The sequence below is a fragment of the Fukomys damarensis genome, unplaced genomic scaffold (genome assembly GCF_012274545.1).
Source record: "Fukomys damarensis isolate Sample0158 unplaced genomic scaffold, DMR_v1.0_HiC HiC_scaffold_24, whole genome shotgun sequence".
Classification (NCBI taxonomy): Eukaryota; Metazoa; Chordata; class Mammalia; order Rodentia; family Bathyergidae; genus Fukomys; species Fukomys damarensis.
The window spans coordinates 70,764,856-70,784,836 of NW_022900936.1; the positions used below are offsets into that span (position 1 = coordinate 70,764,856).

At 44.8% G+C, this 19,981-nt stretch overlaps 1 protein-coding gene across 4 annotated transcripts in view; it reads right to left on the reverse strand.

The window, feature by feature from the left end:
• The window catches only part of Srgap3 (SLIT-ROBO Rho GTPase activating protein 3), a 227,324-nt gene that overhangs the window by 65,166 nt on the left and 142,177 nt on the right, over window positions 1-19,981 (reverse strand). For all 4 annotated transcript variants that reach the window (XM_010618756.1, XM_010618750.1, XM_010618742.1 and 1 more), the window contains exon 5: window positions 790-975. In XM_010618756.1, the coding sequence (XP_010617058.1) occupies window positions 790-975 (186 nt within the window). The remainder of the gene's footprint in view (window positions 1-789; window positions 976-19,981) is intronic.

Below are 19,981 nucleotides of genomic sequence, written 5' to 3' on the forward strand. Positions count from 1 at the left end.
AAGAAAGAAAGAAAGAAAGAAAGAAAGAAAGAAAGAAAGAAAGAAAGAAAGAAAGAAAGAAAGAAAGAAAGAAAGAAAGGGAGAGAGAGGGGAGAGAGAGAGAGAGAGAGGAATTACCCTAGAACTTTATTTTCTTTGCCTCTAAATTGCTTTTACAGTTTATGCAGGTCCTCTTGGACTTTGTTCTCACCCAACTTCCTATAGTTTTTAGATCCAATGGATCCTACAATCACAGAATTTGACTTATAGGAGCCCAAATAAGCATCTGGTGCAATGTTTGGACCCTAGAAGGAAATCAGCAAATATTTAGTGACTCCCAGAATGAATGAATGAAGATGGAGAATTCAGTAAGAAAACCATGGGCTTCTGCAAGAAAGGGGTCTTAGAGGCCACTTCATTTAGAGCGACAGAACATACTTGGTGCTGGCTTTGGCATTCCCTGCCATGGCAGACATCATCAAACCCAGGCCTAGCACAGTGCTAACTGAGCCTAGCTGGGCACAACGAATTGATCAGCGTCAACTTGAGAGATGGAACTTGCTGGATGTGAAAACTGAGGTTCAGCGAGGTGCCCTAAGTGGGGATTTTCAAGTCCCAGAACACAACTCCAGAACTACACTCCTCCCATCACGTCCTACTTCAAAGACATTCAGCACCAGTACTCAGCAATCCTAAATCTCTTCAGAGATAAGTTGGGGGATAGGGAGAAGGTCAAGGGTGGGGGCCAGGAATGTAGCCTCCCTGTTGTGCCTTCCCTCCCGTCTCTCCCAGGCCAGGGCTCCCACTCACCTTCTCCTTCATCTTCTCAATCTTCTTCACAGAGCTGCGGCGCTGGGGCCGGTCCTCGTGCCGGAGCAGGTTCATGCTGAGGTCTCCTGACTTGTTGAACTGTTTCTCCTCCTGCTTCTCGGCCTCCTTTAGCTTGCTTTCTGCACTGATGCTCTCCGCATGGTACATGTGGTAAGTTTTCATGACCTGGGGACACACAAATGCAAGAAACAGCAGTCTGTTTGACCCAGCGTGATCCACCCTACTGCTCCTAGTCCCCGCCCCAAGTTCCAAACCCCATCTGTCCCCACCCTATTCCTATGACATGCCTGCATTTCTTTACTTTTGCCCAAACTCCCTAGAGACTGGAATCAACAGCAGCTTCATTGTAACCATCATCACCATATCATCACCATTACCACAGCCATCATCATGATGACCGTCACCATCACCATCATCATCAGCCATCCATCTTCATCACCATGACCACCCCATCATCACCATCGTGTCTATCTTCGTCACCATGAACAGCATCATCGCGACTGTCATCATGAGAGCCAATCCTCCTCCTCACCACATCCCTATGTCAGTCATGGGCTAGTAGATAGGAAAGAACAAAGAGCAGGTGCAGTCCGGAGGGTCATGGCAAGCCTGGCCTCCCTCAGCTGTCATCTCTGATCTTATTAGCCATAATCCCTGTGTCCCTCCCCTCTCCCCACAGTGCAAATGGGAGCGGCCCCCATAACTTATGGGAACTCTTTGGGGAAACACACTGCTTTCTCACATGCAAATCATTTTCTCAGCTATTTCCTTGAGGAGAATGGACCTATGAATGGCTCTGCCCTGCAAAAAGAGTATGAATACATAACCTAATTCTGTAGGTTTCTACACTTCTGGATTATACTCATCCTTAGAATAAGAAATAATTCTTATAAAGCAAATTGTACTTTGGTATGCTATTTCCATAATAAAAGGGAAAATTCTGAGCCAGGAGAAATTCTAGATGCTATTTAATCCAATAACCATAGTTTTATGAATGGGAAAATTGAGGCCCAGAGAGGCCAAAGATCAGTGCAGTCTCCAGCATTTGCATCCATGTAGCCAAAATCACAATCAAGATACAGAGCTTCCATCATGCCAAAAATGGCCCTCATGCCCATTACAGCCAATTCCTGAACACTGCCCCAGCCCTAGGTGATCACTGATTTGTTTTCCGTCCCTACAGATTGGTTAGCATGTCCTAGAGCTCCATGTACATGGACTCATATGATATAAACTCTTTCGGGACTGTCTTCTTTCAGCAAACATTTTTTTAAGAGATTCACTTCAGACACTGCATGAATTTTTTTATGACTGAACAGTATTCTCCTGTATGACCATACCATAATCTGTCTATTCTCATGTTGACGGTTATTTGGTTTATTTGTAATTTGGGACTATTATGGATACAGCTGGGTTTTTTGTTTGTTTGGGGATTTTTTGTTTGTTTGTTTTGTTTTGGTAGCAGGGATCAAACTCGGGTCTTTATGCTTGTGAGGCAGATGGTGGAACCACTGAGCTAAATCCCTGGCCCTCTGGCTCTTATTAATGTTTCTGTGCAATTATTTCTGTGGATATATGCTTTAATTTCTTTTAGGTAAGTTCTTTGACTTTAAATATACCACATTTACTATTCTATCACACTATTTTCTAATTTTTCTTCTCAGCAGATATGAATATTTTTGGCAGCCCAGGAAACCTGATAGAAACAGTATTTTGTCTCCGAGTCCCCAACTAGAAGTGCACTTTTCTTCTTCAACATTGAGTTTATGATTGTCTTTCTGTGCTAAGGCACACAGAAACATCCGGGAACCCCTGGCTCCAGAGAAAAGGCCTCCACCAAAGATGTCTCCTGCCCAAACAGATGCTCAAAGTTGGGGAGCCTGAGATGAACTTCTGGACGGCTCTGTCCTAAGACTGCAAGTCCTAAGATGTGCGCTGCTTGGGATGAGGAATTCTGTGCCTCTGACCATTAAACCATAGCATTGCTCTATCGCTTAGCAAGTTCCCTTTGTCAGGGGTCAGGAGTCAATGGGCAACATGTAGCACACACGCCTTGTCTCGGTTACTTTCCTCGTCATTGTGACAAAGTATCCAGCACTCAAAGTTAAAGGAGGAAAGATTTATTTAGCTCACACTTTGTAGAGGTTTGGGTCTCTTGGCAGGGTGGCATGGCAGACAGGCATCACAGAGAAGAAACAGCTCATGGTGGGCAGAAGGCAGCAAAGCAGGCAAGGGACAACCACAGCTCTTCCTTTACATCTCATCCAGGCTACTGAGGGCAGGTAGCACACCTTTAATTACCGTGGCCTTGATCCTACATTACACCATGAATCAATCCCAGCATCACGCACTCTGGATGCAGCCACCTTTATGGTAAGCCCCACCTATGACCGCATGAGGCTTTAGGGGGACATCTAGGCACAGCAGTAACAGATATGGACTCTAGGCCCAGGTACCAAGGCTGACTCCTGTCTGACACTCCTGCTGACAGCTGTGTGACTATGAGCAGGTCCCACTGCCTCACAAGCCTCTGATTCTTCATTTGCAGGACAGGGATGATAGCAGCACTCACAGGTGTGCTATAAGTACTAAATGAGTTAATTTTTTGCAGAGCACTGAGAGCACCTCTTCACAGTAAAAGACACGGAGCATTAGGAGCCACCAGCACCTCCACCATCACCATCCCTAATCTGCGCTGAATGTTTAAGAGCTTTAAAATTATTCATCTGACTTTAGAAAAATGTTCATAAAACTCTGAAGAACATTGGTCAATGTGAAAATGTTTCTCCCTCCTTCATCTGTCCCAAAAACCCCCAAAACTTGCAAAACAATACACAAGTGAAAAATGCAGCAACTTTTCTCCATGGATCTTGGTTGTCAGAGCTCTTCTCTGCCTTCTTCCCATTTTGGTTCCCTCAGAGTGGCCCTGATGCCCCCTCTGTGCTGACTTTCTCCACTTACTTCCTGGACCCGTCTCGATGCATTCTTGACATCTAGTGGCCACATGGAATGACTGCAGGCACATGGGGAGCCAAAGCAGTTACTCGTTCTCAATGATCTTGGTGTCCAGAACAAAGTGTGGCTGGGAGTGGGGCAGGCCTGCCATGCTGTCTCTCAGACACACCCCTCCCTCCGTTCTCCATTCCTCCACATTCACAGATAACTGGCCTCTTTGCTTCACCCCACACTGCTGCAGCTGCACCCCACTTCTTCCTGGCTTAATGGTTCCTGCTACACCCTCTGCTTCTGCATCTGGTCCTCTCACCAGCAATCTCTCCTCAGTGTTGGTACCACCAGAAGATGGAGCTTTCTGCTCACTTGTCCATGTGTGCAACCATCCTGTCACCAAGGGCAGCACCGGCTGGGCGTTCTTACCTCCCACATATTCCGTGGCTACATTTCCTTCTCCCCTCTGCTTTGCTTTACTCTTCTTTGTTTGCTCTATGGCTAGTTGAATCCAAGGGTACAGAAGCCACAGATATGGAGGGCTGACTCCACCTGAAACACAGGCTTCAGTACAGAAAATCTTTAGCTCGAAAGCCTGACTTTGGACTCTGCCTGACATTGCCAACTAGAATGTGCTAAATAATATTTTAAATTACCTATTACATCAAAGCTTACAAACTCCTTTCTATAATCTTCCTCTGTGCAGGACATCCTTACCATAGTCCTGATCCAAGGACAACTGCAGCTCATACTTATAGAGCACTTACTACATAGCAGCCTCCTTCATTCTTACAAAGACCCTGTGAGTGGAAACCCTATGATCCATAGGTGAGGAAACTGGATCACAACAGCTCAGTAACTTCTCAAGGTCAAAAAGTCAGCACATGGCAAAGCCAAGGTTCAAAGCCAAAATGGCTGAGCCCACAGCTGGGACCTAAGAGGCACACAGCTGTTTTGCCTTCTCAGCATCTGTTCTCCAACTATGCAATAGAGACGAAAGGAGCCTAGAGCTCGCAGGAGTTCCAAAGACCTGGCTCTGGGACTCTGCACTCCCCTTCCATGCCAGATGACTGTGGAGAGGACTGTCCTCACTGTCCCTCCCGGGGACTCCGTGGAGGCAGGAGTGGGACAGGCTCTGAAAACTGAAAAGCTAAAGAGCCTGCCTGACGGTGGCTATGTGCCGGGGCCAGAAGGGAAGAGGGGTGAACACGAGAGTTTACTTGAGGGCAAGACACTGAACAGGAAGTCGTGAAGGACCCCTCAGAAGCACCAGTCCCACTGATGCCCAGTGAGGTGTTCATCTTCCAGCTCTTCCAGCTCCACTGGGGAGGCCCCTCTGATCAAGTCTAGGGAAGGACTCCACAAGGACATGGACATTGAGGCCAGTGTTCCTGGACCCAATTTAGCTTCATGGGTTCTCAAAACATAAGAGCTGGATGGCCCTCCAGAAATCTGGGTGCATGAACCCCTCAGGGAAGGAAGCAAGGTTCAGGAATAGTGAGTGCATGGTCCTTCAGACCCTCTTACCCTCCTATCTGTCCATCCATCCATCCATCCACCCACCTACCCATCCAACCACATCTGTCAATCAATTTATCTGTTGGTCCACTGATCCAGCCAAACATTTATTTACTCATCCATACAAATATATATTGATATGTGCTGGCTGCCAGCTGTGCTTCTATAGGGAAGATGATCATCAACAAGGTCCTGACCTCCAGGACTTTCCATTCTAACTGGGACAAGTTGGTCCGCAAACACAGAAAGTGAGTAAATTAAAATAGAGATTTAGTTCTACAGAGAACATAGGACGCATAAGGTGAGTAGTCAGACTAAAATTGAACTGTGGGGTTTCTCTTTCTCCTCAAGGTGTCCTTGGCACACCTTGGCTCAGGAGTTCCTGTGCCCAGAGGCTGGAGGCAGAGAGCTTGCAGTACCCAGTGAGGGCCTGCCTTGGAGCGAAGCAGGAACACATGGAGTGCAGTGTTGAGGAGTTGTTTTCTAACATCTGACCCCTCTCCTACCCCAGCGTGTCTCTGTCAACTCCAGAGTCTGCTTGCTTTATTTGCACTTAAATGAGGGTCTGAAGGACTGTGCAGCTAACATTGCATACACAGAAAAAGGCAGCGTGACAACTGCAAGAGGCTGTAACTCGGGACCAAAGACTTCCAGTATCAGCTCTGCCTAGCTCGCTGTGACTTTGGACCATGCACTCACTATTCCTGAACCTTGCTTCCTTCCCTGAGGGGTTCGTGCACCCAGATTTCTGGAGGGCCATCCAGCTCTTACGTTTTGAGAACCCATGAAGCTAAATTGGGTCCAGGAACACTGGCCTCAATGTCCATGTCCTTGTGGAGTCCTTCCCTCGACTTGATCAGAGGGGCCTCCCCAGTGGAGCTGGAAGAGCTGGAAGACGAACCCCTCACTGGGCATCAGTGGGACTGGTGCTTCTGAGGGGTCCTTCACGACTTCCTGTTCAGTGTCTTGGCCTCAAGTAAACTCTCATGTTCACCCCTCTTCTCTTCTGGCCCCGGCACACAGCCACCGTCAGGCAGGCTCTTTAGCTTTTCAGTTTTCAGAGCCTGTCCCACTCCTGCCTCCACGGAGTCCCCGGGAGGGACAGTGAGGACAGTCCTCTCCACAGTCATCTGGCATGGAAGGGGAGTGCAGAGTCCCAGAGCCAGGTCTTTGGAACTCCTGCGAGCTCTAGGCTCCTTTCGTCTCTATTGCATAGTTGGAGAACGGATGCTGAGAAGGCAAAACAGCTGTGTGCCTCTTAGGTCCCAGCTGTGGGCTCAGCCATTTAACCAGAGGGATCAAGGATACAGCACCAGTCAGAGGTCACAGGCTGGGAAGCTCAGGGACGGTGTGAGTCTGCATGGATGAGTGGATAGAGGATGATGAGTATTGTCGATCATGCTATGTCGACTTGAATGGATTATGAAACACCTAGCAGACTAGTAAAGCACAGCTCAGCGGTGTGTCTGTTGATGATTGACATGTAGACCAGCAAACCAAGGGAGAAAGATCCACACCAGTTGTAGGCAGCACCGACCAGAAGGCTTGTTGCCTGGCAGGACTATACAAGGACAGAGTCCATTTTGAAGAGTTCCAGTCTTCCTGTGTGGGTGCATCCTCTGTTGCCGTCTTCATGGGACATTGATCTCCAGGTGTTCAGTGCTTTCAGCTTTCCAATGCAGACTCACACCAGTGCCCTCCCCTGAGCTTCCCACCCTGTGACCTCCTACTGGTGCTGCATCCTTGATCCCTCCGGTCCCGCCGCTCCCATCTTTCCAGCTGCACAGCTGCTCGATTCCCAGTTCCTCAGTGCAGACAGCAGAGTCTCCTGCCCCTGCCCTGTAAGCTGCCTGGAAAACCCCTTAGATATTTCCCATGGACCCTGCCCTTCTTGAGAACCCTAACTAATGCACTGAGAGAACAAAAGGGAGAAAGGAAAAGAGGGGGAAAGGCATGGTTCTGGCCAGTCTGTTTGGGCAGAGTGTGACAGCTGTATCCTCAGACAGGAAATACATGTAGAGAAGTTCATTATGAGCCAGTTGCTATGCAAGGTATTGCACCAGGGCATATTGCAGTGCAGAAGATGTGTGTGAGTCTCTGTCCTCATAGAACCACACTGTGGTAGGGACCCAGATGGTTGCACAAGTGATTATCACATGGTCTGCTAAGTGCCACTGTGAGCTGCAGAAAGGTTTCCTGGAGGAAGTGACATTTAGACTGAACCTTGAAAGAAGAGCTGAATGAACAGAGCTTGGGGTGCGGCACAGCATCTCAGATGAAAGAAACATTGTGTGTTAAATCCGAGGGCAGCAAGAGCCAAGAACGTCTGAGGAACAGCTTACAGGTAGAAGAACGTCAGGTGTGTATGTTAGAGCAATAGCCATCAGAAGCACTGCATTGCCGCCCCGCCCGCCCCCCCTGCAACCCCTACAGATGTTTGTTCTTTTTCTCTGCCCAGAACCATCTAGTCCTTCTCCAGGAACCATTTCCTGATTATCTTGGAGGAAATCCCCAAAATTCCCCTCAGCTCTTCTCAGTCCATGTGGTTGGCATCACTCTCCAGTCCTGAGGTGGACGTGAGACTTGGGTCTGGCCAATCAGTACACATTATGCTAACCTAGCCTTAATGATTGGGGCTCGTGATCTCAGCCATGCCAATCAGATGCTGCCTTGAGGCTATGCTGGAAATCCCAGGGAGGAAGGGCTCCCTTTGCATTATGTAGAAGGAAGGTTCTCTTGCAGGGCCTAGGGTCATCTGTGTTACTATATGGGAGAAGCCTGAGATCATGAAGCCCACACAGAAGAAAATAAAACCAAAAGGAGCTAAGGCTGGTGCCCAAAGAAAGAAAGATGGATGGATGGGTGGATGGATGGATGGATGGATTAAAAGAAGAGAGAGAAGGAAGGAAGGGAGAGAGGGAGGGAGGGAGGAAAGAATTAAATAAAATGGAGCAGGTAAAGTTCTATCATCTTGGATCCAATGAGAGTAATTGGAGGGGAAAACAACAGCTATACCTTCAATTATTAAGTATTTATTGAGCTGTTTAATACATATCAGATGACACATGAGATGTGTTTGGCATACTATGGCATGGAAGACAGAGACCCTCTGCCCTAGCAGAGTTCATTCTGTTGGTGAGCCAGACAAGGGTGGGAGCCCCTGGATCCAGCTATGCCTGATTTCCTGTGCGATTCCCACAGACTCATTTTTATATCAGCAGCACTGTAGTTTGAAAGTGTTTCCTGTGATACAGGTGTCAGAAAATTATTCCCTAAGGCATCAGCCTTGAGAGGTGGTTAACGTCATTATTGTAGGATGGGTTAGATTCTGCAAGAGTAGATTTATTATACAAACAAAGGTCCCCCTGCCCTCATTTGGGCCTCTGCTACCTGCTTGCTTTCTGCCATGGCCTGGAACAACATGAAGGGGAAGGCACACACAGTACTGGCACCATCCTCTGTGACTTTCCAGAACCATAAGCCAATGAAATCACTATTCTTCATAAATGGCCCATTCTCTGGTATTCAGTTATAGTAGCACAAAACAAACTGAAAGCAGCCAGCTTGCCCTGGATTTCTTCTGTCCCTCACCACTGGATGAGCCCTAAAAGGCAGGCCTCCTTCCCTTCTATCTTACCACCCAAATCAGCCCAGTCCCAACTGGCAGCTCAGTGCTGACTGTGAACAGGACTGGCTGGCAGAACAGGAGTCCCTGTGTCCTGGAGCCGGCTGCCTCTTCCCTGCCATTGCATGTGCATCCCTAGGCCTCCTGGATGCCACTTCCTCTCTGTCACTTCCCTGATGCCTAGTAGACAGCAGCCATGCTGTGTCACACTGCCGCGTGTACTGCAACCTCTCATTGTCTAGACGTGGCTGACAATTGATAAAAACGTTCTGAGTGCGTGAGCATCTCTGGGGGAAGCTGGAGAGCTGGGGTGGCCACCCAGAGGGAGACCTCCGCTCCCTGTCCTCTGAGGACCCTGTGCACACCTGGCCAGTGCATGACAGCTCAGCAGAGCTGCCCTGGCCCGGGCCAGGGTCTCATAGCAGGAGGAGGGGTAACAGCACCGTGTCGCCAGCCCTTCAGTGTCCTGTGGGTCTGGAGGGAAGACTCAGGCCCGTACAAATGAGCCTTGCACCACAAACCCAGGTGGTTGAGCCACACGGCCCAGGCCACACTGCCCTGCAGAGCCTTCTGCTGGCACCATGCCGTCTTCCATTTGCTCACAGAAAGCAGCGTCTCCTTCCAGAACAAATGTCCGAACACCATGGGCCCCAAGCATCCATGTGTCTGAGTGCTCGGATTCAACTAACCGTAGGTAAAACATATTTGGGGGAGATAACTGCATCTGTACCGATTACATGCAGATTCTGCCCCCATCACAAGTCCCTAAGTGATCCAGTATTACAGTGAGGGACACGACATAGGCATCGTGTTACATATTACAAGTCATCTAGAGATGAGGGGAGAAATATGGGAGAATGCGACAGGTTCTGGCCAGGTAACACTACAGCTCTCCCACAAAGGACTTGGACATCAGTCTGGTATCTGCAGGAGACTCCCGGAGTCACCACTCTGTGCAAACCACAGGACAACCACAAAGGACACAAGTTTATATAAATAGCTTCACATATGACTTAAGTAGCTCAGGGAGTGATGCCACACATGGATGGGCTCTGGCATGGTCTCGGCCACTCTCCAGCACGGTGACCTGGGAGCATTCTCTGGGCTTGCTGTGCCACCCCTAAATGAGATGCTGATAATCTCCTCTCCCTTCATCAGTGTGTGAAGCACTCAGAGCTGCACGTGGTCCATGGTAGGCACCACACCTGAGAGAAGGCCACCAAGACCCAGCTGTAAAGGAAGCCGTGGCACAGGCCTCTGGGGGCTCCCCATGTGTAGGCTGGGTATGGGGGGGTTGGCATGCACTGACAGGAGAACCAAACATCTCTGGGAGCAGACACCACTACCTACACACTGGTAACCTGGTGACTGAGGCTCTGAGCCGGGAGGGGAGAGACCACAGCAACAGAAGACACACTGTTTACTTTGCCTCAACTTGTGCTATTTAATTAATGTTCATTTTGTCATTGTTGTTGTTTTACCAAGTGCAAGTTTAATGTACTCTGACTGTTAAAGGGAAAACACTTTTTTTTTTTTAATTTTATTGAGTTTATTGGTACATTTTAGGGATACAGTACAGTTACATTCATTGTTGGGATAATGTACCTCTACATGGCAAGTCTTGATTCTCATTTTTTCCCCTTACCTCTGCCCTCCCTTCACCCCCTCCTCCCCATCTACAAACACTTTATTTTCATCTTTTCATTCTCTCACATTTTTTTCTTTTCCCTTTTTGTTCTTCCCCTACGCATCACACCTTCCCTACACCTTTAGCTCCTTTCTTCAAATTTCTAAATGTCAGTAATCTTATTAGAATCTTATGAATTGTTGCAGAATATTCACACCAGGGAAACTATTTGGTATTTACACATGTGTGACTTATTTATTTCACTTAGGAGTATATCTTCAATATGTATCCATTTTCCTATGAATGAATCTATTCTCTCGCACTTTATGGCTGAGTAATATTCCATTTTATAGAAAAAACACAACTTCTTTATCCAATTTCCAACGGATGGGCAAATAGGCTGGGAAACCACTTTTTTATGATCACATGCTCGTATTACTGAATAGTGGTGTTGGTTGGGGTAACTGGTACATGAATAGAACATATCTCATCATTTTCAATCCCTTTCCCCTATCCCCTTCCTCCTCCCTCCCTGTGGCCCCCTCCTTATCTCCAAGAGTCTGCTTTCTAGGTAAGAAAACCAGTTTCTAAAGAGGAAAGTCCTCTAGCTCGAGTCCGGAGCATGTGTGACAGAACAGGCCTGGTGGGTGGAGGCCAAAGAGGCAGTAGCCCTTTTTCAGACAGAACCTTCTTAGGGCTGGGGCTGCCCCAGAAGCAGAGGAGGATGGAGGAGAAAGGAAAGGATCAAAACAATGCCGGAAAAATATGCACACTTCATTCTTTCCCAAGACACAGTGATGTAGCATGAATGTTTGCCCAGCACTGGGCGATCCCTCACAGGAATCTCTGCACAGTGCAGCCCACTCAGATCGGTTGGGAAGTCCCCAATTGAGGAAGGGCTGGCTCAGGTTTGCCTGGTGGGGCCATGAAACCAGGCACAACTACCTCTAAACTGGTGTTTTTCCTACACAAGTTTGCTTTCCCACTAACTGAATAAGACTGGAAGGATTTTTTTTAAAGAAGGGTGGGTTGTGATCAATTTAGAGAAAAATATGAAGTGACAGAGGATCCGATGGTAGGATGAAATTGTAGGATTGGGCCTGAATGATGTTCTAGAAACATAGAGCCTGGGCTGATCTGGGACCAGCACCCAGGTTCCTAGGCTCCCTGGCTTTCTCTACCACTGCAACCCTGGGGGTGGACATCAGGAAGGAGACACCTCAGCCAAACTCTGCCTAGATGCTCATTGCACTGAGCCCATTGCACCATCAAAGCAAGGCTTGAATGTATAAAAGGTAGAGCCTGCTCTGTCTGTGTCTACCTGCTCCACTCCTGGGTCCCTTTCCACCTCACCCTGGGTTTAGAAGGCAGGCCCAGCAGCCCAGCCCAGGCGAGCTTGGGCAGAACTACTGAGCACAGAGAGGATCATGGTAGCAGTGCTGACATGTGGGCTGGTTTGTAGCAAAACAGATGCACTTCATGACCTAGAACTGTACTGAAAACATAGCAGATTCTGAGCTGAACAATGAAAACAGAACAGATTTTTGGATGTTGTGCTGTTTTGTTTCTGCCACTTCAGAAAAGACTGGCACCGTGATTGGCAAATCTCTGCCCTCCAACCTCCCAGGATGATACATGATCAAAGGCTGATAGGAGCTCAGGGAAGAAAGAGTTAAGTTGTGTGTGTGTGTGTGTGTGTGTGTGTGTGTGTGTGCTGAGTGTGTGATGCGTGTGTGTAAATGAGTGTATATCTGCATGCTGCAGGGACCGCAGCACCTTGAAGAGATAAGAACTGGGCAGAGGAAGAGTGAATGAATAGATGCCTGAAGGAATGAGTGAACAAAATGCCCTGCCCTGCAGCCTCCTCTGGCCCTTCCTGGTCCCTGCTGGGCAACAGCCAGCCTTCTCTGTGCAGCAGGTGGCAGACAGCCTTCCACCCTGAGCTCCCTGCCATCACACCCAGCAGTACCCTGAGCAGACCACTTCCTTACAGGGTGTCAAACAGAAAGAGGGGCTTCGTGGGTCATCTCTTCTCTACGTCCGTTACTCTGTTGTGACACTGGGGCTGGGGAATTTGGGGTCTGAAAAGGTCTATAAATGTCATGGTGACCACAAAGCCCCAGCAGTAAACCCCAGTGCTGGGGGCAGAAGGACATGGTGTCCTGAGCAGCCAGGGGTGGAGGTGGTAGATGGCTTGCAAACAGCCTCAGTAATTCCAGGCACCGCTGCAGCCTTGGCTCTCAGCACTGCAACTCTGCAGGGACTGCTGCCATGGAGAGAAGAGGCTACTTTTCTACCCCAAGACCCTGGGCTTGGCGTGGCCTGGCTTGGCTGATGGGATCTTACCATATGCAGCCTAAGCAGAAGCCTAAAAAGTGTTCATTTACTGAGGCTTGCTCAGGTCCGGTCCGTTTTTGTGAGTTGGCTAGAAAACTGGGGCCACACTGAGTGGCCACAGGTTAAGCAGGCCAAACAGCCAACCCACAGGATCACAAGTGAGCAAAGTGGTAATTGTTTTAAGCCATTGATTTGTTACACAGCAAGTGGTGATTGATACAAAGGCCTTGAGCAGCAAACCATCTACTTCTCTGCCTTGGCTTCTTCATCAGTAAAATGTGTAAGTGTTAATCCAACAATACAGACAAAGGACCAAATACAGAGTACTGTGTACCAAATACAGAGTGGAATCCATCCTCAGCACTCACTAAACTGCCACAACTGTCATTGGCAACCCTGTTTGGACAACAAAGAGGCTGAGTTTGGACAACAGAGTTTGACTTGGCCCAGCCAGGGGTGGTGCAGCAGGACCCATCAGCAATCCCTTTGCTGTATTGTGACCCTCTACTGAGAATTCCATTCTCTTCCTCTCTTTCCCTATGCTTTTTTAGTTCCTGTCTTTCCAAAAGCATCACCCTCATATCCATTTTCGGTCCTAGTGGCACATCTGGGACCATCACTTCTCTCTCTCTCTCTCTCTCTCTCTCTCTCTCTCTCTCTCTCTCTCTCGCCTTCCTACACTCTCTACCCTCCTCTCTGTCCTCCAGTCTACACATTTTTCCTGAGGCACACTGATGCCAGCACAGTGCAGGCCCTGGGCACACTTCAAGAACAAGGCCCAGCCCACAAAGCTCACAAGCAGGCGCCTCTGTGCCAGGCTGTATCACCAGTCCACAATTCACTCTTGGCCAAGACTCTGCACCCTTGCATAGTGCAGCACAGGGCCCACAGCAGTAGCCCAAATGCTTGTGCTTGCCTTCATTTCTAGGGGACTACAGTTGCCCCCCAGTATCTATGTGGGCTGGTTCCAGCACACCACATTCCAAAGATATGCAGGTCCCTTACACAAGGTGTGTGGCATTAGTGTCACACCTACACACATCCTCCTGTACACTTTAAATCATCTCTGGATTCCGTGTAATGCCTAATTCAATGTTATTCTATGTACATAGTTAAAGTAGCTATTACATTGACCAAAAAAAAAAGTCTGCACTTGTTCAAAACAGATGCAGACTTTAAATTTTATTTATTTACTTGTTTACTGAGAACTTCATACCAAGCTATATCCCCAGTCCTTTATTTTTATTTTTATTTTTTATTTTGAGACAGGATCTTGGTAAGTTGCTAATTTGCCCAGGCTAGGCTCCAACTTTTGATCCTCCTACCTCAGCCTCCCAGAGTGTTGGCATTGCAGGAATGGTCCACAATATTTTTAAAAGAATACTTGTGCTCCGACATCCTGGGTCTTCATCTGAGAAGACCAATGAGGAACCCCCACCAGCCCCCACCCCTGCTGTGCTCTCTGGCCTCCTGGTTGTGCTAGTACCTGGATTCACACTACAGAGGCACAGATGGTCATAAAGTCCATTTTACTGAGCTCCAGAAGATAGAATGGAAGTGAACAACTTCAATAAAGGCACATCAGACCTCTGTAGTTGGTAAGTTGGAGGGATCACCATCTTCCATCAGAACCTGGACTATCTTCAGGGGAAGGGCAGCTGGAAGCTGCAGCAGAACCTTGCAAAGTTCAACCCTGCAGGAGGTCAGGGAGCTCAACTTGGGCCTTGCAGCCAGAACCTAAATCTCAAGGGTCTGCCATCAGCTAGTTAAGACTAATTGACTTAGTTCTGCACACTGCTGACCATACCATCTGTTGTGACAGCAGAGATATGCCCAGAAAGAGGCTCTTCAAAATTTTTTCTTTCTTTTCCTCATATTTTTAGTTTTTAGTTTTAAATTTTTATTTTTTCCCATTCTGAAATTCTTCCTTTTTTCCTTTCTTCTCTTTTCCACTCAGTCTCTTCCTCCCCTATGCTGTTCTTCATCTCCCTTTTTGTTCCTCTTCTGGCCCTAGTTCAGATTTCTTCTTTTTCTTTTCTTCTCTCTTTCCTTCACTCAAGTGTCATTAGTTTCAAAGGAAAGTGAGTACAATTTATAGCTTCCCCATTACTATTAAGTTGTTCTATTCTTGTCTTTGTTCTTGCACTCTGTCTTTCCCTCTTGTCTTCAACAATTTGTAAGATCATCCTGTGTCCTCTGGCTTCACTTGAAACCTTCTCCAATTCTTCTACCTATCTGTTCCTCTTCTCCCATCTCCTTCTAAGTGCCCATCCTGAAGGGTAAAGTTGCTAAATTGAAGAGTTGATTCACTATAAACATATTTTGGGCTGGTCTTAAATTTTGATTTAATTCACATGATTAAAGGTGATAGATTAATAACTACCACAAATCCTCATTTTCTAAGCTGTGGTTGAGGCTATGGTGTTGGTGATTGCATCAATTGGGCTAAAGGGTTGTGATTGATTTAATGAGTTGTCCTTTCTGATATTATGAAATTGAGAGTGTCTCTGAGTCATTAGAGACTCAAAACCTAAAGAGCAGCTATATCAGGTGGATCAAAGTTCTAACCCAGGAATTAAACCAAGGACAATCCAACAACAAAAATAAAAATGAGAAAATACTTAAGCAAGGCAGAAAGACAGACTTCCATTTCACCAATGGCAAATTCTAGGGAAAATGAGGTGGGAAAGTCTGACAACCAACCACCAGGACACCCTGAATTCATAGCACAGGAAGTAACAAAACAGATCAATCAGGCTCTAGAAAAATTCAAAACAGAAATAATTTCCTAGATAACTACAGAGATGGTGAGCATAATGAAAGACATGATTAGAGTTCTAGAACAGAAACTGACAAAAAAAAAACAGATGAGCTCAGGACCATGATAGAAGACATGAATGCCCAGCAAAGAAAAGAAATGCAAACCATGAATGTCCAACATAGGAAAAAAATGGAATCCATGAAACACATTCAAACAGATATCCAGGAGATTAAAAACTTTATTGAAAACATTTGCAGCAGAATGAATGAATGTGAAGATAGAATTTCAGATATAGAAGATAGGATTGCAGTCGGTGACCATGTAAAAGAAAAATCTCTTAAAAACAGTAAGGGAACATAAGAAACCAATCCAACAACTCCTAGATGATGCAAATAAGAATAACATAAGACTGACAAGAACCCATGAAGTAGCAGGAGAAAATACAGAAGACTTAAAAAAATTGTTCACAGAATTAATGGCAAAAAACTTCCCAAACAGAGGGGAAGAATTTGACATACAGATAAGTGAGGCATATAGGACTCCAAGAAGCCATAATAAAAAAAAATCTACACCTAGACATATAATAGTCATTTACATAAAAATAAACAAATCACATGCAAAGGAAAGCCATTCAGGATCACAATAAACTTTTCAACACAAACCCTCAGGTCAAGGAGAGCCGGGAGTGAGGTATTTCAAGCCCTAAAACAAAACAACCTCCAACCTAGACTGATGTATCCTGCAAAACTCTCTTTTAAAATGGATGGGGAAATAAGATACTTCAATAACAAAGAACACCTGAGAAACTTCATGAATACCAAACCAGCACTACAAACAATTCTAAACAATATCCTAAAAAAAAGACAATGAAGGTCAAAACACCATGAGGCCCAACAAAGCAAATCAATCAAGCAAGGCAAAAAAACTAAAGGGGGGGGGTTGAAAAGAGCCAACAACAGGACAATAGCATGACAATGATAAGTTAATACATATCAGTTATACCCATCAATGTCAATGGCCTCAATTCACCAATCAAAAGAAATAGACTGGCAGAATGGATTAAGAGGCAAAATCCAACAATATGTTGTATACAAGAAACACACCTAGTTAAAAAATAAACTCATAAACCAAAAGTGAAAGGATGGAAAACAGTTTTCCATGCAACAGGGGCCCATGAAAGAACAGGGGTATCTATATTATTTGCACACAAAGTAAATTTCAAACCAAAACTGACTAAGAGACAAAGAAGGCCATTACATCCTTGTAAAGGGAACAATCCAAGAGGAAGAGATGACAATTATAAATATGTATCCACCAAATATTAATGCCCCCCAACAGTACCAAACAAATATTAAGGTGCATGAAAAACCAAATAAGCACTAATATAATTCTAGTGGGGGACTTAAATACCCCACTATCACAAACAGACAGATGATTTAGACAAAAAAATCAACAACAAAATACTACAACTGAACCAAGCTTTTGAACAAATGAACTTAATAGATGTCTACACAGTGTTCCACCACACAAAATCAGAATATACATTCTTTTCACCTGCACATGGGTCATTTTCCAAAACAGACCACATACTAGTTCATAGGACAGGTTCAAGTAAATGCAAAGGAATCAAAGTTATCCCATGTATATTATCAGACCACAGTGCAATTAAGCTGGAGATCAATAGCATAAGAAACAAGAACTTCACAAGCACGTGGATATTGAACAACACTCTCCTGAACAATCAATGGGTCACAGAGGAAATTAAAGAAGAAATTAGTCAGTTTTTACAAGTAAATGATAATGCCAATACAACATACAGGAATCTATGGGACACAATGACAGCAGTTCTACATGGAAAATTCATAGCAGTGAATGCCCACGCTAGGAAAACAGAGGGAGCTCAAATAAACAACCTAGTGATGAATCTTAGGTTCCTAGAAAAAGAAGAGCAAGAAATACCCAAAGCTCATACAAGGGAGGAAATTATAAAGATCAAGCAAAAAGCAATGCAATGGAAACTAAGAGAACAATAAAAAAAAAAACAATGAGTCAAAGAGTTGGTTTTTTGAAAGAATAAATAAAAATTAATAAATCCTTAGCCAACCTTGTCAAAAACAAAAAGAAAAGAAAAGGCTCAGATCCATGCAATTAGGAATGAAAAGGGCGAAGTCACAACAGGTCCAGCAGAAATCTAGAGGATCATTAATACCTACTTTGAGAATCTGTACTCTAATAAAATGGAAAACACAGGAAATGGACAGATTTCTTGATATTTATGAATTATCAAAGTTGAACAAAGAAGATAAAAAAATTCTAAACATTCCAATTACAATCAGTGAAATTGAAAATGTAATTAAAAGTTTACCAACTAAGAAAAGCCCACGTCCTGATGGCTTCACTGCTGAATTCCATGACATTTAGAGAACTACTGCCACTACTCTTTAAACTTTTTAACAAAATTGAAAGGGAATCAATACTTCCAAATTCAATCCTGGAAGCAAGAGTTACTTTGATTCCAAAACCTGGGAAAGACCCAATCAAAAAGGAGAACTACAGACCAATCTCCTTAATGAACATAGACACAAAAATCCTCAGTAAGATACTGGCAAACAGAATACAGAAGGTCATCAAGAAGATCATACACCCTGACTAAGTCAGATTTATTCCAGGATGCAAAGATGGTTCAACATATTTAAATCAAAAAATGTAATACACTATATTAACACAGTCAAGGACAAAAACCATATGATCATCTCAATAGATGCAGAAAAATCAATGGATAAAATTCAACATGCATTCATGATAAAACCCTGCAGAAAATTGGAATAGATGGTCTTTATCTCAACTTGATAAAGGCTATGAAAAATCAACAGCCAACATCATATTAAATGGCCAAAAACTGAAAACGTTTACATTAAAATCAGGAACAAGACAAGGATGGCCACTATCACCAACTCCTGTTCAATATAGTTCTGGAAACATTAGCCACAGCAATTAGACATGAGAAAGAAATTAAAGCAATAATGATAGGCAAGGACTATCATTATTTGCTGATGATATGATACTCTACATAAAAGACTCAAAAAACTCTGCCAAAAGGCTTCTAGACTTGACACTTTCAAAAGAGTAGCTGGATACAAGATCAGTGCTCAAAAATCCATAATCTTCTTGTACACAAATAACAGACTCACTGAGAGAGAAATTAGGGAAACAATTCCTTTTACAATAGCATCCCAACAAAATGAAGTATCTAGGAATCAATATAATGAAGGAAGCAAAAGACCTCTACACTGAAAACTACAGCACTCTGAAAAAAGAGATCACAGAGGATATAAGAAAATGGAAAGATATCCCCTGCTCCTGGGTAGGAAGAATCAACATAGTGAAAATGGCCATACTTCCAAAACTGCTATACAGATTCAATGTAATACCAATTGAAATTCCAACAGTATATTTCATAGAACTAAAGAAAATAACCCAAAAATTCATTTGGAACCAGAAGAGACCTAGAATAGCAAAAGCAATTCTAGGCAACAGAGACTTGGCAGGGTTATCAAAATCCCCAACTTGAAACTATACTACAAATCCACTGCAATAAAAACAGCATGGTTCTGGCAAAAAAACAGACCTGAGGATTAGTGGAATAGATTGGAAGATACAGAAACAATTCTAGAAGTACTCAGCTACCTCATCTTTAACAAAGGAGCCAACCATCCTCAGTGGAGGAAAGACAGTCTCCTTAATAATGGTTTTGGAGAAACTGGATTTCCACCTGCCAAAGATTAAAATTAGTCCCTTATCTTTCACCATGCACTAAACTAAAATCCAAATGGATTTAAGATCTAAATATTAAAGCACAAACACTAAACTTGCTGGAAGATAAGTTAGATAGAACTCTTAAAGACATTGGCATAGGAAGAGACTTTATGAACAAATCCTCGGTAGCATGGGAACTAGCAGAAAGAATCAACAATTGGGATCTCATCTTATTAAAAAGCTTCTGCACTACAAAAGAAACCACCAACAAAACTAAGAGACAACCTATAATGTGGGAAAAAAATTTTACCAGCTGCTCTTCAGACAAAGAACTATTATCTAGAATATATAAAGAACTCAAAAAAAATCAGACCCCCAAATATAAAGACCCAATTCAAAAATGGGCATCTGAAATGAAAAGACACTTGTCAGACAACAAGTAAAAGCAGAAAATAATCATATGAAAAAAATCTTCTACATCACTGGTCATTTGAGAGATGCAGATGAAAACATCACTGAGTCCATCTCACCCCAGAAAGAATGGCTGCTATCAATAACAAATGTTGGCAGGGTTGTGGGGAGAAAGGAACCCTTCTCCACT